This window comes from Aptenodytes patagonicus, chromosome 6 (assembly GCF_965638725.1).
Source record: "Aptenodytes patagonicus chromosome 6, bAptPat1.pri.cur, whole genome shotgun sequence".
Classification (NCBI taxonomy): domain Eukaryota; kingdom Metazoa; phylum Chordata; class Aves; order Sphenisciformes; family Spheniscidae; genus Aptenodytes; species Aptenodytes patagonicus.
Genome location: NC_134954.1, coordinates 73,586,621 through 73,612,467, shown reverse-complemented (window position 1 = coordinate 73,612,467; position 25,847 = coordinate 73,586,621). Strand labels below are relative to the sequence as shown.

At 38.7% G+C, this 25,847-nt stretch overlaps 1 protein-coding gene across 5 annotated transcripts in view; it reads right to left on the bottom strand.

Annotated features, from left to right (window-relative positions):
* MBD5 (methyl-CpG binding domain protein 5) overlaps positions 1 to 25,847 on the bottom strand; it is a 152,141-nt gene that overhangs the window by 35,270 nt on the left and 91,024 nt on the right. For 4 of the 5 annotated variants that reach the window (XM_076343139.1, XM_076343141.1, XM_076343142.1 and 1 more), the window contains exons 5-10: positions 23,185 to 23,242; positions 13,258 to 13,375; positions 12,694 to 12,828; positions 7,816 to 7,918; positions 6,969 to 7,149; positions 1,650 to 3,788 (exon numbers count right to left, since the gene is read on the bottom strand). In XM_076343139.1, coding sequence (XP_076199254.1) covers positions 1,650 to 3,788; positions 6,969 to 7,149; positions 7,816 to 7,918; positions 12,694 to 12,806 — 2,536 coding nt within the window. In that variant the 5' untranslated portion in view covers positions 12,807 to 12,828; positions 13,258 to 13,375; positions 23,185 to 23,242. Of the gene's footprint in view, positions 1 to 1,649; positions 3,789 to 6,968; positions 7,150 to 7,815; positions 7,919 to 12,693; positions 12,829 to 13,123; positions 13,376 to 23,184; positions 23,243 to 25,847 lie in introns of all 5 variants that reach the window. The other variant, XM_076343140.1, reaches the window with a different exon arrangement.

The following is a 25,847-nucleotide window of genomic DNA, read 5'->3' as shown; positions in this document are numbered from 1 at the left end:
CGGTTCCAGTCTGAATTTCGTGCAGGAATCTTGAACCTTTTCAACCCTTACCCCACACGGGGTGAATTACTACTGCTCAGCTTCTTGACGGTAACCGCTGGCGCACAGGCTCTTATCTCACATAACGCTCAGTCTTTTCTGTTCGCTGGAGGGCAAGTTAATGTAGTCCAATGCTGCAATAACTTCACAGCTTTCTTCAGCTGTGTGGACAGTGACAATTCAGAAGAACCCATACCTACCACCGGTCCCCACTGAACTCAACGGAGGTGGAAAAACCCAAAGAGCTCCTGCTAAAGGGATTTTGTAGTATGCTTAGTGGGACAGGGAAGCAAGCTCCTAAGGCAAAACCAGACCTTTATTCTGTTCAGAAGAGAGCAAAAAGTGGCAGAAGAGACAGACTATATCAAGAAACACTCCTCTTTGTCAGCATGACAAGGCAAAACAGCCATGCAAGGATTAATAGCTGCTTGCTTGCGACACAAACCACCAATATAGCTAAGGAAAAAAAAAAATGCCTTTTTTCCCCAGGAATGGAGAGAAACCCTTAAAAGTCATCAGAAACTGTGACCAGTGTAATACTAGAAAATTATTTTTATATAATCCAGTTTTTATAATTCTGTTCTGCATTTTAAAGAATAAACAGCTCTCTTGGAGGAAGCTCCGGAACACATACCAGGTTCTTTCTTGGGTTAATGAGAGAGACCGCGTGCACGCTTACAGTCACTTTCGTTTGACCTGATGTAGTTTAGCTATGATCGTATCAACACATGCTTTGAAAGTTAACCAAGCTGAAAGACTGAAATATCAAATGGAAGGTTTTCTTTCTGCTTAAGAAATTAACACAGTACCACCTTTCAAAAATGCATACTTTGTTCAACCAGCAGTAGTTAAGTGAAATATAAATTTTTGAGCCGTCTCCCTTTTATCTTTAAACAGCACGGAGATAGTAACAGCAGCATACCTGTTTCCTCTCCAAGTCTTCACTGATGAATAAACCAGGAAATCTCTCTACACACTTCCAACTGAATATACAGTTTATTCAACCATTTAATTACCAGCTTAGTAAAGTTATCATGATAAAGGCAAACACAGACTTGGCACTCCCCCGTGCTGTCCCTGAAAAGGGTTATTTTGTAAACTTTTGTACTCCCTAGTATCTGCTCCAATCTCTGATAACACCAACTCTTTAATGCAAGCAGTAAAGGACACATGTATAGTCTGGACATACACTGCCAGGTTAGCCATTGCATTCTAGGGTTGAAGTAGCAGGGCATGCGGCAAAAAAACCCAAACAAACACCCAATTTATTTGGGCAAGTGACAAAAGCTGAGGTCTGGGTATGTACAAAAGTGCATGGATTTTATTTATGCAGAGTGTGTGGAAGTTAATAAAAGCAAGAATTGTCACAGGAAGGAGGCCAAGATGATTTTGTTCAGGAAAAGGGAGATATATTTTAGTCTACCACTGGTTTTTTTCTCATTTATTTTTCAGTTTCTGGATCTCAGCATGGAATAGGCAGACTTTTCATATTGGTGTATTGCTAAACTCATATTTAAAAAGTAGATACGTAAAAGGAACCCATTTAAAAATAGTCATCATATATTTCCAAGCAGTCAAACATAGGGGTATCCTTTTAGAAGGAAACGTACCTGCTTCAGGACTTGTTTGATTACAGCTGCTAACAATGCTGTTTGGTATCACTGGAGTGGAGGATGCCTGGATTCTCGACTGAGGTGGGTTCGGATGTAATGAATTTCCTAAAGCCATTCCTGACTGACTGAGCATCCCACAGTTCCCACTAGCCTGCATCTGATTTATTAAACCTGCAAGATGGTTGGTTGTGCCCGGGCTAGTACCGTGGACAAAGTTAGTGTTTGTGTTCTGGCAGTGCACACCGTCCCCTCGCAAGGGTAAACTCTGTGCCAGCGAGTTCTGGAGACTGCCAGAGTTCATACTGGTGTCTGCAAAATGCATCTGGTTACCAGAGCAAGGTAAAGCAGTATTTGAGCTCCCACAACTGGTGGTACTATTGCTGCTCATGTGAGAGCTCTGACAACTCATGGACTGAAGTAGCTGGGACATAGAACTGATGGGAAAGGAGCTCTGACTTTGCTTTCTTATCAAATCAGATCCAGCTTTGGAAACTCCAGAACTGTCCAACTGAGACTGTCTCAGCAAACTCAACACCGTGGTGGTCGGCTGCTTTCTTTTTCTCAGAGGATCTTTCTGCTGAGACATCAATTTATCTCTCAGTGCTGCTCGGCCACTTTGCCCTTCAGTCGTTGGTAGAAGCACACTGGCAGCAGGAGGGAACATGGTATTTAAAGTGCTATGTCCTTCGTTGTTGCCACCGCTGGCAACAGGTCCAGAATTGCTACTGCTGTTATTGTTGTTACCAGCAAGTTTATTTTGATTTGCTAGCTGTGCTTTGGCTGCTGCTGAGAGTAAACTACTTGCTGGAAAAGAGGCAGCATTGTGCTGGTTCAAGATCTGATTTAAAGGCATTCCCAGCAAACCAGGCTGACTCTTCAAGGAACCACTTCCAGCCGATGCAGTAGAAAAAACTGCATTGTTTGGAGGATTTAATACATTACTCATTCCAGCAATTAACGGGTTAGGGATGTCCTTGTATTGATTAAGTCCATCATGCTTGGTGGAAGGGCTAGATGGCATAGACGGTCTCGGTGACCCTATTGTTGACCTTGGGGACCTGGGAGGAACTTTAATACCACTACAGGATGACTGTGGTCCTACTGGAGGCAGCAGGAAATTTCCATGATCTGATGACGTGGAAGAAGAACGTGATCTTTGGGGAGAAGCCTCGATCCTTCCAATCCCGGATCCCATCATATGAACTGGGGATGTCACTGGTGAAGGAGAGAGGGAAGTTGAAGCAGAATGCTGAACTCTTTGAACATGACTTCCATGGTTCATGTGACCGGGTTTTACGGTTGGCAAAGGAAGATTACTTGGCAAAGGGACGACAGCAGGAGGCATGCTTACATTCATCACGGGTACCTGAGAGTGGACATTTGAATGGAAAGTAGTTGGGTTAATGATAACAGGATTCTGATTCACTGGTTTGCTAGGAATAGGGTCAAGTATGCCAAGTGGATCCTTTTCTGATGTTAATGGCTTTTTCTGAAGAGCACAAGAAGGTGGTGGAGGAGGTGGGGGTGGACCTTGGGGCGGTTTATGGTGAAACATTGCTCGTGGTATGTCCATACCAGTTGAAAAATTACACATGGGTTTTTTCATTACTGGGCTTTTTGTGGTCAAGGTTGGGGAAAGAGGTATATTAGTCCTTCCAGCCATTGCACAGGATGACTGTATGGGAGAACCATGCAGCATTACTGATGGTGGAGACAGAGGTGTCCTGTTCATGTGAATAGGACTAGAGTTGGGTGCTCCATGAAAATTGGGATTGCTCCTTGTGAAAACATCAGGGCTTCCAAGTGGGTCAGTCCTAGGTGAGATTGAGCCATCTCCGTATATCTGTGATCCTGATGAAGCTGGACTGGGCATCCCACCATGACTGCCACGATACGGAGACTTCTGTCCAAGTTCATTACTACCCAATCTCTGCCTAGGATAGACAGAATGAAGTTCTTGTTGCTGGCTTCCAGCCATTTCTTGCACATAAAGCCTACCCATGGCATTAGATGCCCCTATCATCAACTTGAAAGGAGTCTTACATTCTGGCATCACAGAATTTGTAATTCCTTCATGTGATTTATTCCTCATTGATCTTGGAGTTGCTGCTCGAGTAGGAACTACTGGAGTTGCACCTGATATTAAAAACACAACAGTTACTGTTTTGAAATCCGATATCACACATTTCAGTGCAAAACTACTGTGTGTGAAAATATTCATAAAAGCTAGAAAGCCTTTTGGCTAAACTTTTGCCTCAACAGAAATAATACCTGAATCACCAAGTAGTTGCCGGAATGGCACATGCTACCCTACCCTACTACGTAGTGCAGTTGTATAGACCTTTAACTCCATACCCCATATAAAGACTGCATAAAAATGGACAACTTTACATCTTTTTCCTTCCCCTTTGTCTTTTCTTTCTAACCATCATCTCCAGTGTCCTACTCCTGAATCTCCAGCATCACCACTTTGGCTACCGCTAGAAGAGCTGGCAGGAGGAGCAGGCTATCACTGCTGCAGGGAAAAGGAGCCTCTGGCACCATCTATTGAGTACAGGAGGAACAAAGCCCAACAAGGGTTTAGACTAATTTCTCCACGCCCTACAGAGAAAAGGGTCCTGCCCCAAACGCTCTCCCTGATGAGGATGAATGGGGAGCCATGCCATACGACTTTGGCCCAGATTTCTATTCAGCCATGCACTTAATTGCAGAGACCTAAGAGACCACGGCTGTGCAAGGCAGGATGCAGCTTCTCCGGCTGCTCCGCATCACTCGCTGGCACCACGGGCACCAAGTTCCAGTCCTCTGAGTTAATCTGTTCCTGGGAACTGCTTTGCTAAAAAGGTGATGACACACATTATATATCATGTCCTGTATTACTTTACTGAATTAAGGCTTTTCCTGCAGCTTCTGCAACAAGCTTTGCTTGGGGCGAAGATGCTAAATTTAAGAAGGGGCTCTACTTTATATGCTTGTTTTCAGGATAAAGGCCTTGGGGATATTTGCATATGCAGAGATGTGAACCCCTCTACAATGGAAAAATATCCTGTAAATCCCAGTTGTGAGACTAGACTTTCCTACAAGCACAAGATCGCTTTCCTTTTCTGCCCACCAATATCCGTTTTACTTAAAAAAAATATTTTTTTCAGTGTTTTACTTTAAGAATACCACCCCAAGCAGCTCCAAGTCTGGCGGACTTTCTGCCAGTTTTGCTGCTCTGGGAATTTGTAATTCAGCTTGCAGTGCGAGCTCAGTAAAGGAAAATTAATGCATTCTTGGCACGCAGCCTCTGAATATGCAAACTTAAACTTGAGTAATGAGCTAAAGATTTCACGTTCAAATGAATTCAGAGGTGCCTTTAAATTCCTCTACTCACAAGAACCCAATTCCCTTCTTTCCTTCAGCCTGGCCATAGGAGACAGATGGCACTGACAATCCTGCCTTCATCCTATTTGCTCAACCAGCTACATCATGACAGAAACGCACATATTACCCTTCCCAAAATACAACCAAAGTCTCATTTAGGGGACGAATTGCAAGACTGAACTGCAAAACGAAACATGTACGAGAACCCTCACCTTGAGTGCTGGACCTAAGCAAATGGTCAAATGTAAGTGTGCATAAATGAAAAGGCAATTTATTGGGAAATTTTCTTCTTTGCTTAGCGCACAAAATTCTGATCAACAGAGAAGGTAAGACCAAATAAATGTGACTTGTGTCTTTAATATTTAGCTGGTTTTACCTCCTTCATTTTGCTAACAGAGATGTAATTTAAGTACTACCAATAAAGAATACAAAAAAAATTAATAAGGAAAATGCATAGTAATGTGGGAAATTGCACTGTTCTTTTTTAAAAAAAATTACATTGCAAAAAACAATTTAAACAAAGCTTTAAAATCATAAATAGCAACTGGAAAATGCAAGAGCACATCAGTACTATGAACAGCACTGGTATCTTAGCATTGTCTACGTATCTGAAATTTATTACTTATTTTTATACATTTAAAATTTTCCACTCTGAAGTCAAGCTACAGAGCAGTTAGCAATTAGCCAGCTATTACTACAGCAATATAGGGGTGCAAAAGATCTCTCAGATTATCAAGGGCCATTTCCCAGAAGTTGCATGCATCAGAGTATATAACCATAAACTTATTGAGCTCTGTCTTAAAGGTAACCTTCACTCCTTTGTCCTAACCATTTGGATTTGTAAGACCACTTCAGAACCTTTTCTTGTAATCCTTAGAAAGTACCTAATTTTCAGTTTAAGTTTCTATGCAACTCTGTTTTTGTAGCTGTTTCTTTCAGTGCTAACTTTGTCCTTTAGCTTAAGTAGCTTTATTTTCTGGTGCTGATTCTCCTGATGCCTTTATTGACAGCAATTTCCTTTCAGCCACCATTTTGCCAGGTTGACAGGCTAAACGCTTTTAGATGACTTTCATAAAACAGGTTTTGCAGTTCCCTAAGAGAAGATCCTCTGCTTTATTTCAGCTTGAGAGCCGCTAGCGAGAACAGGGGTGCAGGAAGGCAGTAAGCATACAATGGCATTTGTACTTCTCTCTCTTACAGTCACATTGATCTGCACCATACTGCCATCTGGTACTGCTCACAGGCATCTTTGATCAGCTACTGTATCTAGGGCTTCTTTCTCAATAATTTACAGCTAATAGCTTTTTTCACTAGTCCCCAGGTGAATAACCTTACAATTAACAGGATTTGATGCTACACCTTTTCTTTCACTCCAGGTCTCAATGATCCCCTAGTTTTTCAACATGGTTTGATCTTCTCTTGTTTCGATAATACCTGTCAACTTCATCCATCAACAAATTACCTCATTTTTTGTTGATATGGATAATTAAAATGCTAATCCAGGTTGGTCCCCAAAAATAATCCTTGAGAAATTACAGTGAAGATCTTCTCTTGCTGTATATTCTGCCTTGCAATACAATTTCCCATTTAGCCAAGTCCTTAGCCACATTCTAATCCCTTTATAATCACTTTATTCTGCTTCTCTAATTTCCCATGTGACAGAATATCAGACATATTACTACAGTTCCAAAAGATGAGAGCTAATGTGTTTTCTTCGTCTAGAACAATCTGATATCTTTTCCAAGAAAATCATGCTCTTAGTCTGGGATGACCTGCTTTTTAGACTCATTTTCTATCTACCTACATCTCTCTAATTACTACCTCCATTTTTTCCTTGAATCTGTTTACTATTGTACTCATAGATATATAAGACTTTCGGGGGTGTTTTTGTATAGTAATGGTATATATTTAAGATTAGGTAATTAAATGATTCTGCATGATTTTACTCACTTGTTCCACCACCAGGACTAGTTAGAACTAGTGAAGGATGCGGTGCTTCCATGCTTTTGTGAAGTGTAGCCACAGCAATAATTTTCCTTTTATGTATGCATAGTTTGGTGACATCTTCGTCCGCTTTAACATCTTCAGCAGTTCTCTGCTTCACAGCAGCTCCAGGATCAAAATTAAAGACCTGAAAGTAAAAATTCCAACATTTAAAATAATTATTATAAGCAGCAAACTCACCAAATACACCTAAACCAGAAATTTTGCATAAAATTAAATTTGCCTCTGTTCCTTAGAGCTATCTGACTGCTACTACACTGCCCAAGAGATAACTTTTACAGTACATTTCAAGATTATAAATAGTGAATATATTTATAATAAGTAAACAGCCTTGGAAGTTGTCATCTAGCAAAAGAAGTTTAACACCCCTCAGTATAAAGGGTAGGGAGGAAAAAAAGGAAAAAGGACCATGTGTGTTTGAGATTGCTCTGTGATTAAGAGGAAAAGTTTACAATTTGTGTAGACGATAAAATTGCGGAGCTGATACTGAAGCTATAACGTAAGTCAGTGTCTCGTTCTGATTCTCGCATGTTAACATGATGCTGTTGATGGTAGGCTTCCAATTTAATAGGAAAATGTTAAAACACCATAAAAACCAAGTCAGATCTTTTCCATGAGGGGAGAAGGCAGAAGGGAGATTAATTTTGTATTTTATGGTAAATCTTTGGGTGTATACCACTTATCTCATTTTATATATATGATCTGAACAGAGATTAAGTCATAGCACAGCACATCAGCTGACATAACTGATAAGGATTACAGCGCAGAGATCCAAAATGGTGCTTTTCTTTACCTTGGGAAGAACAAGAGGACATTCTAGGCCACACTTGCATGTTCCATCAGTCAGCAAGTAAGTCTTCACCTGCTCCAAGCAGGATAATAAAGACCCACTGGGACTGTAAAGGAACAGAAATGATGAATACAAGCTATTTGATAGGTCATGACTTCTATCTACCATTCTAACAGCTCACATAGAGAGCGTTTACAATAACACAGCTAAGATTTCATATTTTGTTTCATAGTACTTCTTGCTTTTCGTCAAGAACTGAGATGATACTTATCAAGAACAGCCCCCCAAAAAAACATTTTAAAGGAAGATTTTACTACAGAGAAACAAACACAGCAAGTGCAGAGAAAAAAAAAGTAACTGAGATTATTGATATTTGCTATTCACATTACAGTCCTGCTTGAAAGCCTTAACTACTGCCTAACTACACTAAGATTGTTTTTCTCCCTCCTCTCTCCTATAAAGCGTAACACACAGGCAAAGCGCAGTCCCCACAGACCTCCTCCCCCCCCATCACATCACTGCAGTTCCATGCAGGCATTACAGTCATCTGTACTTTTTAGGACTGGGACCTAATTTAAAAAGAAAAAACACAAAAGTGTGTTTCAAGAAGTACAAGAAAACCCATACAGAAAAGGGGGAAGAGAAACAGAACTGTTGTGGCTGGGTCTCTCAGTTGCAAACAGTTTGGTTTCATTCAGCTAAAATTTCAACCTTCCCACTGAAAGTGAGAAACGTTACACCAAGAAGCCAGTCCAGTGAGTTTCTGATAAACTGCACTCGGATTTCTCTAACTCCCACCAGAAAATCATTATCTCCATATCCAAAAATAGGACACTGGAAATTCTGTTACAGCAAAGTCACTAATTCATAAGATGAAAAAAGTTTTCATGTCACAAGCCTCTACCTTCCAGATTGCTCTTTATTACTTAGCCATCTAAACTGTTTATCAGGGAAAGAATACAATAATTTATGAGGACTGGCTAAAACACTGGTTCTTAATGGCAGCTGTAAATAGCCCTTATTTTAACAAAAACAACTTAAGTGGAATATTTAACAAAAACAACTTAAGTGGAATAGTCTGGATCATGAAAACAGCCAAGAGTCAAAATTCCAAAATATGACAAACTTTTGTAGTTAAAACCCAATGTATAAACACCTAATTCTGCACAAGAACTAAGTCACGTATAAAGCAACATCTGCAAGTGACATTTAAAGTTACGCTGACAGTTTAAGTAAGTAATTCATTTGCCAGACTTGCCCTGAAATAGTTATTTTAGAGACAACTGCCCAGGTCGAATATGTGTAACAGTGACAGTTCTGAGGGTAAGCAAGATAAAAAGAGCAATCTAAAAATAATGGTATGGGTGTGAAGGAAAGTGATAGGCCAGAAAGTCAAACCTTCCCTGTCTTAAATTGAAATACTTGGGGGGCAGGGGGAAATTACTCTTTTTTAAACTATTTTTAATTTCAGCTATAAACTGGTTAAATCACGATGCCATTATCACATTTTAACTCAGTGAGTATCACTTGGTCTCTATTTTGGCTCCACATCTCCAGCGCTGGCCGATCGCTTTGGACTTTCCCAACCTGTCCTGACTACGCCCACGGGAGCGACTGCTCATCCCAGGCGAGGTCCACGCTTGAAGATCTAACAGCTTCCCACGGGAGAAAATCAGACTGGAATTTGCTCTACGCTATCCCATCTACACGCAAAATCTCTACGGACACATTCTGTGACGCTTAAAAAGCTTGTGTTAAATGGCATCCCTGGGAATATGCTCTGGAGTCAGGATGCCATTTTGTTTGCATTGGTAAAAAAAGCCTACTGAGCAGCAAGACTAAAGCTATACCGTCAGAGTTCATTTTTTTTTCCTATTTCTAGAATAAAGCAATTTTAAATAACCTTCCTTGGCGTGCAGTTTGCCTGGGAAATCTGGGCAAACATACCCAGTTCAGGCGCAAGGAGATGCTGGAGCCTGGAATCAACAGACCTGTAAGGCACATACGTACTGCACTGATGATCAGTGGGTGTAAAGGAAGGTCTGGATACTCATGCTTGCCAGGAGTGCACAGAATCTGTGGCATGTGGGATTCAGCATCCCTTGCTGCACATACATGCACGGTTATTTGTCCACAAGGAACAACAAAATTTAAAAAAGGCCCCATTTTTCTGTTTCTGCCTTGCTCCTGGGCAGACCTATGTAATTGCAAAGTATCTTTTGTGTGTACAGATTTTCTCGCGCTTCTATACTGCGAAGTATAATCAGCAGCTTCCTTTGTAAGAAACAGGCAGCTTTTTTTTCATCGCTGAGGTCATCCAGAGGTTTTTGGACCCCAAAGAAACAAGAGCGAGCAAATTACAAAATATATTAGGATCTGTTATTGACAGTTCTGAAATCTTTTCCTTTTTATTAAGAGCTTTTCTCAGTTTATTCCACTGATGACTAAGCCGAAGAAGAGATCTAGGTCCTACTTTAAGGCTGTAGTACTGTTTTACTAAGAAAAGTTACTGTTTTTACCAGGTAATAAAAACTAGTTAATTAATGGATTTAATCCAAAGCAACTGTTGACAGTTGATGGAAAAGCATGCATGCTTTATAAGGAGTACAAATAGAATGAGTCCTTATTCAGCTGGGATCATCTATTCTAGTTAAATCATGTCAGATCTTAATATATACACTAATTTTCTCTTGGATAGCTTTTGAGTCAATATTGTTTGACCTTTCATTCTCTCAATAAATGCTGTGCATATTTTCAGGATGGTTGTTCCTTCAGAAGGGCAGTGCAGCACTAGAGCAGGTTACCCAGAGAGGTTGTGGAAACTCAATCCCTGAAGATGCAGCTGGTGAAACCAAGGGCTGACCTGACCGAGTGCTGCGGACACTCCACATCAAGCTGGAGGTTGGATTATTTGACCTTCCATCCTTTCCAACCAACATGTCCTGCTCTGTGCCTTTCACCAAATAAGAATGTAGGAGCTGTGGACCATACTGAGCACCTTTCCTTAAGCAGAACGGCTTGCAGAAGGCAACCAGAAAATTAACCACTGGATTAAAGAGAAAAAAAATACATGGGCAAAACTTGGGAAGAGGGCAGAAATAATACAAGCCTCCCCAAGCTGAAAAAGGCAACTGGTAAACTTGATTCATAGGGTCAACTAGAATAAAAACGGTGTTTTGCGTAAGGCAATTCAGAACAGAAATATTAAGAAAGTTCCTCCTGAAAAAAGAGAACATATATAAAAATGATAGAAAAGCAAATAATTGTCAGAATTATAACAACACTTACTGGTTTACAAACATGAAAGATACGTGCTTGAAGCAGCAGCACAAGCTTCGTGGCCTGCTTCTTACAGCCATACAAAATGAGTTCGAAAGCAGGTAAGATCATCAGGTATATAAAAATTCCAAAGCATTATATGTTCTGATGCCTGGATATAGAGATGATAGGGAAAAAAACCCCAACCACCCACAATTTCTTCTTTGTCATTGATTTTTAACTAAGGCAGAGGCCCAGTAAATTATAGCTTTAATGAGAAATACAAGGGGAAGGCGATTTATCTTTGACATGCGTATCACTGACATGGATTTTGTTTGATTCTGCTAATTGAGAATACAAACAAGAAATCCTGGAATGCATTTGATCTTTTATGGTAGTTTAGTGTAAAATTGGAGTATGCTTTGACTCATTGAAGAATTTTGTATTGGTAATACATACAATGTTGTGAAGAAGTGGTTATTTTAACCACAGAATAGTGAAATAAGATTAAGCAAATAACAGACTGATAATAATTTAGACTTCTGTGATGTAAACCTGATGTACCCATATTTTGTTAAAGCTAACTTTGATCTTTTTTCCAATAACATTTAATTTGTAGTCTGTTTGTCTGAACACATTCATTTAATAGTAATTTCAATAGATTTATTTGTGACTGTTCCAGGGTGAAGCAAAAAAAATCCAATAAGCTAACAAAATAAAAAAATAAAATACCTGAAACTTTGGATTTAGGCTTGTGTTCCTATTTTTTCTAAATGAGAAACATGAGGAATCTATAGAAGTAAATCTTGCTGGAGAACGTCAGCAATACTGAACACAGAACCTTCACGGGGCATATAAAAACTGATGTTTTCTGCAGCTACTAAGTAGTTACACCACTTAAATTTCCTTTCAAAAGAGAGTAAGTAAAACACAAAAGTATAATGGAGGTCTGGAACATAAACCCAGAAAAGACTTAGGGAAGAAGAGCTACAGAATGTCAGGATAAAGTTGCATGGCACTGCATGACGGAGGTGAAGGGTTGTTGCCGACAGAAGAAGAAAGTCCCGCTCTACCTTACCTGCCGTGAACCGTTTGCCTGCCTGAGCACTGCTTTGAACTCGACCAGCAATGGCTCTTATAAAAAGCCCGTGCTGGTGCAAGGAAAAGGCAATGCCTACGCATCTGGGAGTAGGCAAAAGACAGCAGAGATTTCTCATCATCTCAGGTGTGGCATATAACTAAACCTCTGGTTAGTTTCATTGTAAAAGGTTTGAATAATAAAGATATTAAGTAAGGTTAAATCTGCTACTGCTCAGCTTTAAAATCCGTATGACAATAATAAGTAATAAAGAACTATTCATGCCTAAAGCAAAACGTATAGTAAGGATTATAAAATTTTCAAGACCAAGCAATATTAGATTTGGGAGTACGTTAAGGGCATGCAAAGCACAACTGACATAAGTGGGCTCCACTACTATCAGCAGAAAAAATGATCTCGCACTTCCAAAAGAACAAGCCCTTGAAGTTTTTGAGTACAAAGGATTAGCTGAGTCACTGACTTACCACACGTTCTGGCAAAACTACAACAAAAACAAAACCAGTAACCGCCTCAGATAACCTTACCTGATATAGAGCACTCCGCTTTGGTCCACCCGTCGCTGCCAACCAACGGGAACTTGCACTGCTGGTGGCCCTCCATCCGTGTCCCCTCCGTCACACTCCTTTCCACCATTCATTTTTCTGTTTCTGTTTATGAGTCTTCAAAGATATCAACAGTAAGATGATATCCTTTTACTACATGTCATCATGGCCTCCCAAAGAAGGCCATTCAGTACACTTTTCCCCAAATTGTACAAAGTGCATTGGGAGGCTCCAGCTCAGTTTGAAACCAAGTCCTTAAAAGTGGCCATTTTTGTTAATGAGTCAGTTTCCCATTATAATCCACATTAAATATGCAATGTTTAACTCCTTATATATTCATAAGGATGAACTATATAGATAAAAATTAGTGCTTCCAACTTGGGAAAATCATAATTCACCAATCCTTTGTTACCTGTCAGAAAGGAGAATGGGGAAAAGGAGAATTTCTAGTTCAACAGCATGGCTCCAAGCTTGATGACTGTCTAAGAAAACTTGTATTTTGTGAAAGCTCGTCTCATTTTTATAAATATGAGTCAGATCTAATACCTCCAGGTATTATACCCTTTATATGCCACATTCTTTTTGTTTTCTTTTTATCTTCCGTTCATTATCCAAGTTGTCTTCTTGAGTTTCTTTCATGACTCCCTGGCTCCAATAAAACAGCCTGAAAAATACAGATATAGAAAACACATGAGCCATTTTCTGAAGTCTTTCAGCCCAGTTCCGTAACTCATGAAGACGTATACAGCTGCATCCATTTAAAGAGCTTAGAATCACAATTTTAAATATCAATGGAGCCATGAAAATAAGGCTTAGGGTAAATATAATCCTGCTAGCATATTCTATTTATATGTGGATGCAACGGAGCTACATCTTAAAAGCTACGAGAGTGCAGCTGATATTAAACAGTTAATGTACAGTTTGGGTGAATTAAGGGATGTATCTTTTAACTGAATAGTTTCACATATGCTTCTGTTCAGAATTATCAACAGACGACTAGCTCAATTAATGCCCTTTAAAAATTGTTTATAAAACTGAATGAATTTAATGTAAAGGAAACTGCTTCTAGGGTTGATAATATTCATAAAAATGGAAACCCCCTGCATTTAGACTAAATTAAAACAATCACCTCACAAAAAAATTCTATAATAAAAAGGGAAAAGCCAGCATCAATGCACTGATGTCAGAATACCTACGAAACAACCTGAAAATCATAAGTAGTAATTCCCCCCATACGATTACACTGTATGAGCAAATCTTCATGAAAGAAGTTCAGAATTATGTGAACTGTGTTATTCCCCCAAAACAGTTTTTCAAGTTGACCAGGTGAGACTTAACTCTTGAGATCGGACGTTTTATTACGGTGAGACAAACATGGAATATGCGATTCAAATAGTAAATACGTCAGAACAAACGACAATCCTAGAACTCAAATGTAAGATGGCATTGATGACCATTGTAGTAACAATGCTAACAGGTTTTATTTGGAATCGCATGTCAATTCTGCCTTATTCCTAGTACTAATGTACGTTTTAAAACATAGTAACGTTTTAAAACGTAGTAAATGTTACTATAGATCTGACTGATTTTAATAAGAAAAGGTGCTTTGAGATAGAAATGGAATATAAAGACTTAGGATCCTACAACATTTTTGCAACAACAGTACCAACACCACATTACATCTATATTTAACAGTAACAACAGCTCCTTCCTTCAAGACCACCAAAGGAAGACTAGAGAGGCATAAATACAGTCCTCGAAAATACTCCCTTAAGTACACTTATGCAGTACATTCTCTTTAGATGTGCTACCTTATAAATGTAAAGTTCAAAATGCTACATAAAGAAGAAAAATAGCCATGGTATTTACAAGAAGGATGTGGACTAGAAAGGAGCCGGCTGGACATACCCCCTTGAATAAGGTGCTGAAATCTAAAGAATAGAGTGCGATTTTCGGAATAAAGAGTGCAATTTTCTGCAGGACGAAGCCTTCTAGAATAGCCTGGCACTGTTTTGCAGGGATCTGTTTCAATTTTCCTACATTCTGGAGCACTCCAATAGGATGTAATCCTTGGCCGGCCAAAATTGGGGAAGGGATGAGGAGACTATGATGAGATCCTGCTCGCTGACAGTGGAGAGGTGACCGAGTACCAGCTAGCGAAGGTTAGAGTCAATGTCACATCAAACACCTTGCCATCTCTCATATGAAAGCAATCTATCCTTTAATCTCTAAATCTGGTACACAGAAATAGGATTTGGAGAGCACTTGGCAACAGTTCAAGACTCTCTCAGGTTTTCAGTTTAGAAGTTTTGGTGTTTGATTGGTTTTGTCCTGATTAAGAAGGTAGCAGATGATGTTTCATCAAAACCAAGGCAGATTTTACCTTCAAGTTTCAGCATTATTGCTGAATGCTGCGTTGGCATTTTTATTACAGGTCCCATGTAAGGCTAAAATAAGTAAATAATTCCCCTATTATTTTTAATGAGAATTAACTTTCTGTAATACAGTAAAATCAGAATCAGAAAATACATATTTAAAATACTGGAAGCACATAGTGCAGAAAAGGTTGCTCATCTCTTAGGCCAGTCTTGCTGTGGCTCATGTTGCTATTTAGGGCAATTGCACTGGATCCATTACGAGAAAATAATAGCCATCAATTTCTTTTTTGCACAAGCAGCGAGAGACACTTTGAAGTAACCTTATATTTCTACTGGTTCTGCAATGCTCTGCCTCAGCTAACATCCCATTCCATCACCACCGTATTACTTATCATCATCTAATCAGATAAACCATTTTTCCGTACTGCACATAGCTTGAAATAGTACTAAAAGAGGCAAAAGAATTCACTTAACCACTTCGTCTGTGGAAAACATTTAAATATTTTTACTCAGTACAGTGAATTGGAATAAAATGGCTGCTTCAATCATATACCTTCAGTCAAAGTTTATTGTTTGTATCACTTTTTCTTGAGAAGTACTAGAGACTAAAGAACTGTAAACTAACACAAGAATTTGAGTGATGTAAAAAATAAAAATGAATCAGAGCACAGGTATGATGATCCACGTTCCATTCTACCCCAGGTACAAAAATACTTCAACCACCACACTCACCCTAAGCAGAGAACAGTGAACAATGCTATTCACATCATCGAAGTTTGACCTTTTATCTTGTAATTTACTGTGCTCATATGCAAGCTGGGGTCTGTGAGGACACACCGATGTGCCTGTGTGCAATGAATTACAGAAAAGAGGGCTAAGGCTCCCTGGAAGCTTCTTAATACACGGCTAATCAGTGTGTAACTAGCCATGTAAAAGTACACAGTTAATCAGTGTGTAACTAGCCATGTTTTATGTGTTTATAGGAGAACGCTCATGGAAGCGAGATTTTTTTCACTAAACCCCAGCGCAGTTCTGTGCAGATTTCCACAGACTGCAGGCAATAAAATACCCAGTACATATTGCAACCATTGCATATTTCTCCTGGGCACGAATGGCAGAAGTAAGAGACTGCCATTAGGGAAGTGATCGTGCCCCTGTACTCGGCACTGGTGAGGCCGCACCTCGAATGCTGTGTTCAGTTTTGGGCCCCTCACTACAAGAAGGACGTCGAGGTGCTGGAGCGTGTCCAGAGAAGGGCAACGAGGCTGGTGAAGGGTCTGGAGAACAAGTCTGATGAGGAGCGGCTGAGGGAACTGGGGTTGTTTAGCCTGGAGAAGAGGAGGCTGAGGGGAGACCTCATCGCTCTCTACAACTCCCTGAAAGGAGGTTGTAGCGAGGTGGGGGTCGGTCTCTTCTCCCAAGGAACAAGCGATAGGACGAGAGGAAACGGCCTCAAGTTGCGCCAGGGGAGGTTTAGATTGGACGTGAGGAAAAATGTCTTTACTGAAAGAGTGGTGAAACATTGGAACAGGCTGCCCAGGGAAGTGGTGGAGTCCCCATCCCTGGAGGTATTTAAAAGACGTGTGGATGAGGCACTTAGGGACATGGTTTAGTGGGCATGGGGGTGTTGGGTTGACGGTTGGACTCGATGATCTTAGAGGTCTTTTCCAACCTTAATGATTCTATGATTCTATGATCAATGTTTCGGTACAGAAATCCTTCATTAAACTGTTTAGCATGTGCAGAGCTGATATGTGTTATTTTATTGAACTGCATAACACCACAGAAAAGTTAAGCGCAGTACAGGTCTCTCCAAGAAGAGTTAAACCTCTCAAATCTGGTTCAACAAAGTATTGTTGAAATTTGCATATTGCCAATAAGCAGTTAGCAGCCAAACAAAGATGGAGCTAAGGAAGACAGCAGGGAAAAAGAGGATGGGAGTCACTTAAACCAGGCTGGGTCTGGCTCTTTTTCACCCTATCGCTGGCGCAGGCTGGTTTTATAATACATTTTATACAATAAGGCAGCCTAGAGGAGAAGCTGCAAGTTTAAAGGGACAACTGGAGGGGGCAGTGGCACCGCTCTACTAGTTTTGGCAAACTGTTCTGTGATTGAAAAAAGACATTTAAACCCCAACAGGGATCAGCCTGACCTGAATGCTCTGACATACAGAGCATCCATTTGACTACTCAAAGCTTTACTTTCCTTACCAGTCCAGAATCTTCCAACTCGATGGCAGAAAAATCCCGTCCCTTTTGTCGTACCATTTTCCCTTTCTCCATCAAAGTATTCTAACTGAAGTACTTTGGATTGGCTTAGAAAGTATTTGGATTTTGGACCAAATCCAAAGTATTTTGGACACTGGATTCTATCCAAAGGCCTGATTTTCATCAACCCATGTAATAAATACCTCTTCTCTGTAATCTCATAACAACTCCAGACAACTCATGTTATCTCACCACGAGTAACACAACTTTCCACATCTAAATCAATTACTTCTTTTTTCTGTGCGCCAAGACATGCCGTTTAGATTTGTTTTGCAGTCCAGTTTCATTACAATATGCTTAAAAATATTTCATTGGAGAACTATGCAAAACTACACTGAATTGTTTGCCCCCTTTAGCCCGCTCAAACCCTTCCCCGCGTGCAAAATTTCCCCTTAATTTTCATATGCTGAAAGTATGTTTTCAATTTTTAATGCAACTGTCTCACTTTTTGAAATGTGTTTTAAGAAGCCTCTTTGCACACTCAGCTGTTAATGTTTACTTCAAAAATTTTTTAGTCAAGTGGTGAAATAGAAAACTTGGTACAAAGTGAAAAGAAACTTAAATTAGATACTAATAGTCTGGATTTAGATCTGTCACGTATGATATGAATACCAACATAACATTTCTTTTATCAGTAAGTGGACATAAAGCCAGTTAAGACAAACTTTGACAGTCTAATATTGCAAAGATGCTCCATTACTTTTTTCTTAAATGAACTGTTAAGTGTCCTAACAATTCCATGTATCACAGAGAAAGGCTCCTTAGAGGTCTATGATCAATGACTGCCTCTCTGATGCACAAAACCCAGCGCTTAATTATGGAATGACCAGATTTGGGGTATAAAGTTTTGCAAACCCTTAGAACGTACACAAAACGCTGCTTATAGATACAAATTGCAATCTCACTCCCCAGGCTTTCCTTTCTATCACAGAAAAACCTACAAAATACATTCAGAAATAGAAATGCCCCCAAATTACGGGCTTGGGGTTTTAGAACTAACAGGAAGTTTTAGCTTCTTAAGAAGCCTTATTTTCAAACCACGCAGAGTTAAAATGAGTTTTTATTTAGTTATCGCTTGCACATTATTTATCTGTTTAAGTCTATCAAAGCAATTAGGTTAGGATTCTCCTCTATCATCTAATTAGATACAAATGTTGCATCACTTTTTGGGAATGCTTTTCCATTTTGAAAAGAAGCATTCTCTTGACTAATTAGATTGGTATTGAATACTTTATGAAGCCCTATTTTTAGGCGAGTGATTCAACAAACAAATGTGCCTGAAGTATAAAGGAAACCTTTCTTCCTTCAACCTTATCTCATTGTATTGGTATCCAGGACTATAATACAGCTGTATACATGATATACTCTGGCCTTTGGTTTGAGAAAGACATCTTCATCTTACTCATAAATACAGAGTATTAAGAATACATTGCAACAACCAGAAAATTGATCTGCACTGAATGACTTAATTAAAATGATACATTTTATATCGCCCTAGTGCCGAATCACTTTATTCTAGTCCAACTACCTTTGGTATTAAATTATTTTGAACTGTATAAAGGACAGTTTTATTATGTACTATAACAAGGCTTATGCATTCCTAATTTATACAACTTTTGATGCTGTAGAACTTTTTAGGATCTGAAGACCCCAATTTAACCACTCTATAAGATGACAGCTATTTGGATGAATTCACTCATAAATAGCAAAAATGTCAAGAGTCCAGGCCACTGTACCTATCTCTACAACCACAGCCAGCGACCTTTACCAGTAGTCCACTGGACATGCCCCAGCTCAGCCAGCCCTGCGTACCTGCACGTGGATGAACAGAACCCTGTATTATTTGGTTTCCTATGCTGTTAGACCACATGATCAAAGCAGTCACTTCAGACCTACTATTTAGGAATCTACACTAATAAAACAATAAGGAAAAGGTTCTCACGGAGAAAGACTGATTTACGTTCGTGGATTCTAGCTGATCATTAAGAGCACACAATATGAATCTCTTCTCTTGGAGCATTTTGGACCGATTGATAACGCACCGATGTTTTAGTTGTTGCTAGGTAATGCTTACACTAGCCAAGGACTTTTCAGCTTCCCATGCTCTACCGACTGAGAAGGCTGGAGGTGCACAAGAAGCTGGGAGGGGGCACAGCCAAACTGGCCAAAGGGACATTCCATACCATGGGACGTCATGCTCAGTACATAAACTGGGGAAAGCTGGCCGGGGGGGCTGCTGCTCGGGGACTGGCTGGGCATCGGTCGGCGGGTGGTGAGCAATTGTACTGTGCATCACTTGTTTTGTGTATTATTATTATTATTATTATCATATTATTATTATAATTTTATTTCAATTATTAAACTGTTTTTATCTCAACCCACGAGTTTTTCTAACTTGTGCTCTTCCAATTCTCTCCCCCATCCCACCGGGTGGGGGGGAGTGAGCGAGCGGCTGCGTGGTGCTTAGTTGCCGACTGAAATTAAACCACGACAATCGGATATCCTTCCTATCAATGCTCATAGTGCAGGTGAAAAGTAGAGTTCATTGAGCTGCAATGTATCTTCAGTTTAGGAGATTTAACCGTGTCGTTACAGTTGTCCAAGGCAATAGCTGAACTGGGAAGGAGCGTGATTCTTTCAGCATCCTTTATTTAGCGTACGTATAGTACCCAAACCCAAAACTTGCTCAGAGTATGACTGCCTTTTAACACATCTATCTGTGTAACTCCCGGAGTTGGGAGCAATTGAGGTTTTCACTTCCAATGAAAGAATGGAGAAAGTCCATCCTTTGTGTACACGTGTGCACGTATGCATACACACAGCATCTCTGAGAGGGTTTTGACAAAAAGCAAAACTGAGCCACATGACAATCAAAAAAGATGGCAGGAGACAAAAGGATTTTCTTTTTAAACCTCAGCTCTGTCTACTCAATAAGAATTTAATAAATATAATGGTCACCCGATAAAGTCCCTACAAGAATACAACAGAGTCATAATGCTCTTTCAGGCCTTCCACCACATTAATTTTCTTCTTTACAAGGGAAATAGGTCAAAACTGTGTGCATGTCAGATAGGCCTACTTTACTGTCAAAATAATGGAAGCACTCAGATTTTTTAAAAATTAAGACTAATATTTGGTATGCAATTTAAATCAACCAAGTTATTCTGTAGGTAAGAATCATGTCACCATTATCAAAACCTGTCTTAGGGAATACTATGAAATAGAATATTACTAACCCACATGTTAATAAGAAGTGAAGAAATGTTATTACACCCACTTTGTCACTTTAGCAGAACTCGTATAAGGAAGTGAGGAACTTGTCTAATACACGATGCCCATCTTCAGCAACCTACAAATCTAGGAAAAGCAAACCTGGACTTGGATGTTTTCTCTTTTTTTTTTTTAATGGCCAAAAGCCATTCATACATTTACTTTTCAATGGTCTTGTTTCAATCTGCAGACATAAAGCTAAAACAATCTTATACAAACTGGTTATTTTTTCATTTTCTGAAACAAGAAAGCAAGTAAAAGTACTGCGTAGCAGGGAGGAGTTGCATAGTGAGGTTCCTAGCTGAGGAATTTAAAGGTCTAAGCTTTCTATAATATAAAGAGAAATTATACTTGAACTCTTTTACTGAACAGCTGTTCTACAGTTCTTTTTCTTCTTTCTTCATGACGCAGTGATGATACATCATCAGTTCTGCAACTGGGAAGGCCACTTTTTTTGGGCTTTCTTTGAATAGGAATTTCTGTCTCCTCCAAAACCTATCTTGCTGTAAGAAAGCCACAATTCTTAGAGTATTTTGATTTTGTTGATGTAATGCTTTTCCAGAATTTAGTATTTTGGAGCAAACACAAGTACATCTTAATTCTTTGTGGCTTCAGATATCTTTCATGGTTATAACACTGACCAGCTGAGATTCTGTTAGCTCTACAAGAAACTATCAAGCTCTCGAAAAGTCTATCAGGGAAAGTTACCATGACTCCACGTCAAGGAAAAAAGATGACCGCAAAATGTGGAAGAAAAAAAGCAATCTGCGCCTACAAGAGAGAGAATTCAGACCTTCCAAGACCAACTGACCCAACAGAAGAGGATATTAAGATAGAAAAATCTGCTTTGTCACAGTGGGATCACTCTTGCTAACGTAACACACATTTATTAGAAAATGACCACTGCAGACATTCACAGTTGTCAGAAAAAGTGATAAGGAAGTTAAAATTAACATAAACTTAAAACTCTAATAGCAACACACTGATTATTATGAAATGATTTAGCGATAAATATTTTAAAGTTTCAGACCAAAGTTGAAATTACTTCAAAAGGAGATCCCAGCACAGGAATAAACAAATAACAAACTTCTTTCAATTCTCATGTTTCAGGCTTCCAAAAATCTGAAATTATTAAATATATTTTTGTAACGGTATTATGAGGAAGATTATATGAATTTCAGGAACATCTGATACAGAATGTTCTTAAGGTATCTAATAAATAGATGCAGAAAATAAATAGATAATAACTATTTGTAAGCGGTCAGTGCTAATTGACAGCTTTGCTGTACATTATTGACTTACCGGTTACTAGGGAAATACAAATTTGTGAAAACAAAAAAGTTAATTTTAAAAGAAAAGAATATTTAAATGTAACTATTTCAAAACCTGAACATGAAAACTCAATTAGATTTTAGATACGCAGTTAAAAAAAGGAAAAAATTGGATTGCTGGAAATATGGTGGAAGGCTGGCGTAACAATTACCAGATTAGCCCCAGATCTCCATTAACTGTGCACTGTAATATCAAAAATTAAGCAATAAATGGTAAAAATGAAAATCATACTCCCATATCTTAAATGCAGAGGCCTCAATTAACTGTATAAAATCCTTTGTATTAGACACCTGGAGTTCAGGACACGACAATATTTAAATCATTTGAATAATTCAGATTCAGTTTCTATGCAAGACAATGTCAGAAACATAGGAGGATTGCAAATTAAACCTCTAAATTATGCTTTTATGCCAAAGTAATAAGTCACATGACTATACTATTTTTAGACACACGGCATTTTTTCTCCAGGTCTTATTTTTCAATTGTTTACTGAATTATGTATCTCTACTCAGCAATTTCCCTCATGAAATACTCTTAAGATATTAAAAAAATATGATAACATAAAAATCAGCTATTCAGACACCTTAATGCAAACTCTACAGCCTTATCTGGCATAAATGTAATAGTGCTTGAGAGCTTGGGCTGCCTCTTGAAATCTGGTATGCTACAAACCTGTACAATATGATAGATGAATCTCTGTCATTAGTAGATTATTACTCACTGTCTTTCAGTGATATACTAATTGAATGTGTAAGTATTTGGAGAGTTTGGCACAGCTGTTTTATTTAACAGATAGGCAGTTCTCTCTGTTTTCTAAAAGAGGACTCAGAAGTTCAAGGATATTTAAAAAAAAAAAAAAAGTGGGTGATTTTAATCCTTTTAAATGCTTTCACTCCATGAAAATTATGACAAATATTTCTTTCTTGATATACAAGAGGTCCATTAATTGTAAGTTTAATCATTTTTAAATGAATATCTATGAAGATTTGTATACATGACCTTTCCTTCTATAGCAGCTTCTTCTACTTACACTGGTCTGAGTCAGCTGTTTTATGAATATACCATTCGATTTAAAAATACTCTTTCTCACCCTCCTATTAAAACATCACATTTGGTTTGTTATTTAAGATCTATGAAATAAGTAATGCAAATATAAAGTACTTTTTAATATACTAATTAACAGTAGGCCACAGGATTAAAAAAAAAAAAAAAAAAAAAAGCCTGACCTTTTTCCTCATTAAGCATTAGACTGAAGGTGGATATGTTCATCTTGTTCATTCCAAGCTGAAAAATAAAGAATCAGTTGAAACAGAAGATAAGCAATAGCAAGCAATACAGTCCACTTATGAGGTTAAGACTTCAATATTAAATGATTCTTAATTATTTCTTCATATTTATAAACACTTAATCAGAGAGGTTTCTTAGAATATTATTCCTCCTTTGAAACTGAAATAACTGTTTCCACATCATACTTTGTACACACTTCATTTCCATAAAACGTCATGAACGCAGAAAAAAATAATCTAATATTTAAGAAAATGCTAATGTGCAACTTCTTTTTAAAAAATCTACTCTACTAAAGTTTAATCTGGATTCTGGCAACAAAGATGGTAAAGTACTCAACTGTACACACGCCACTAGTTTCAAATACGACTTTGTGCTTCATGAGTGAAAAACCTCTTTCCTGTCTGGCCGTCCCATCGCCTTCACTCAGAGATTTACTTTTAAGAAAGCCAGGGTATTTTTACCCTACTAAAATGAGCAAAGTACCTAAACGTTAACGTCTGTGTATTTTTGGCTTGAATTTTTATATAACAATTATCAGACGTATTCACACTGACACCTTAATAAGGATAAATTTCGTTGTCCAATAAACTGTGAAGACTGCAGTCTGGCTCCTAGAAAATGAAACATTTGTTTTTATGATAATAAAAAGCAATCTATTCTCCACTTCAGTACAGGGGTTGTGAAACTTTCCTTGGAGGTGTTTTGCCATCCAAACACGACATCGTTAGGTTTAATGTAGAGCAAGATGGTACCTGGTAATGATGCTCAACTCTGTCCTGCCAGGTATCCATGGCTTTGCTCACTTGATGCACTATAAAACCTGATTTCACTGCATGTGCAATAGAATTCACATATGCTAAGCTAGAAAAAAAAGGTTTGATTCTCTTCAGAAGGAACTAAACAAAAGGGTGAATCACATTCAAGCTTGACAAGTATAAGAGAATTCCACCAGCTCGTCAAACCAGAGAAAAGAAAAATGAGAGTAAGGACCACAGGCACCCAGAAATTAAAACCATGTGTCCCTTTAAGGATGCAGTACACCCAAGAGTTTAAGAACAAAGCTCAAAAAAAGATGAAAACCTAGAAAATGCACTACTTCATCCCAATCGAAGGACAATGTATTGTGCCAGATACTAACTTAAAACTCAAACAGTCCTTTATTCTCTGAATAGGCTTGAAACATGTCTCTGGAAATGCAGACTGTAGGGATGTAACACAGATATTTAGCATGTTCTGGCACCATGCTCCAAAAAGGGAGCTATTGGGAAAAACGTAGGCAAAGAATCAGTTAGTCAGCTCTTCATCGCAACATATTTAAAGCTTGATCAAAAGAAATTCATTTAGTAACACAAATATATTCTGTCACAAAAAACCCTCCATAAACAAAGCCATTAGTGTCACGAACAAATGCCATAAACTCTTGGCATAAAAATCTAAGAAACATGAATTCAAGCTACAGACAGGTACGATAGCTTCCCACGTTTGTTTTGCGTGTATTTATTTCTTATGCTACACTTCAGCCTACCGTCTCAACAGAAATCTGAATTCAAGGAAATCAGTGGCAAACTTCCAAAGGTTGCTAAACCTGAATTTCACTCCATTTTAAATAAGAGCTTTGCAAAGCATTTCAAAGCATTTTATTTAAGAAAAAAGGGTCTTTGGTTTTTTTGTAATGAAAACTGCTGCACATAAAGACCTTAAATACCACATATCTTAAACTGAAGTATATTATCAGTAATAGAAAAAGTTTGCAGGGAAACAAACCAAAGCTAATCCCGCAATTAAATTGACAGAATTACAGAAACTGAGGATCTGAAGAGGGATCTCAGGAGAGCAATCTGCTCAGCCCACTGCCACTGGCGGAAGGTCAAAATTACCAAGATCGTCTCTGAAAGCTGCTTCTTTATGCATTTTTAAAAATTTCCTATCATAGTTTTCATGACAGTTATAGGTAAAATATCCCAGTTTTTCATCCATATTTGCAGTCAGATATGAGGTAAAACAAAAAAGCTTGGACTGTTTTCTCTTTACATCTATCCTAAATTATCCTTTGTGCAAATTGAACTTGCTTTTTTTTCTTTTTTAAATCTACAGAGCAACTGCCACCATTGCTTTTATAAAAACCTCTTATCTTTTTAAAGCCTTATGCCCATCCTACGGTGTTCTCTTTTTTCCTAGAATAAACAATCCCAATCCTTTCAGCTGTTCTTTAACAGTCCTGCTTTCTAAATCTGTCACTAGCTTGTTGCTCTGCTTGTCTTCTTCTGGCTAATACAAATTTTCTTTAAAAGCCAGTGTCCAGTGCCGCAAAGTACATTCTACCTAAGGTCTCACTGACGGTGAACACATACCGAGTCTTGTGTCAGACACTGGTACTATACACGCCGAAAAAATTTCCAGTGCTCTACGAATGAAGATTTGTGATTTCCCGCCCCGGCTCTCCAGTTTTCTTCCTCTTGTAGAAGGAACATGCAATGGAAACTCAGAAGTTTCTGAAAAAGGTATGATTTTTAATGCATTTTTGGCACTGGTGAGGCCGCACCTCCAATACTGTGTTCAGTTTTGGGCCCCTCACTACAAGAAGGACGTCGAGGTGCTGGAG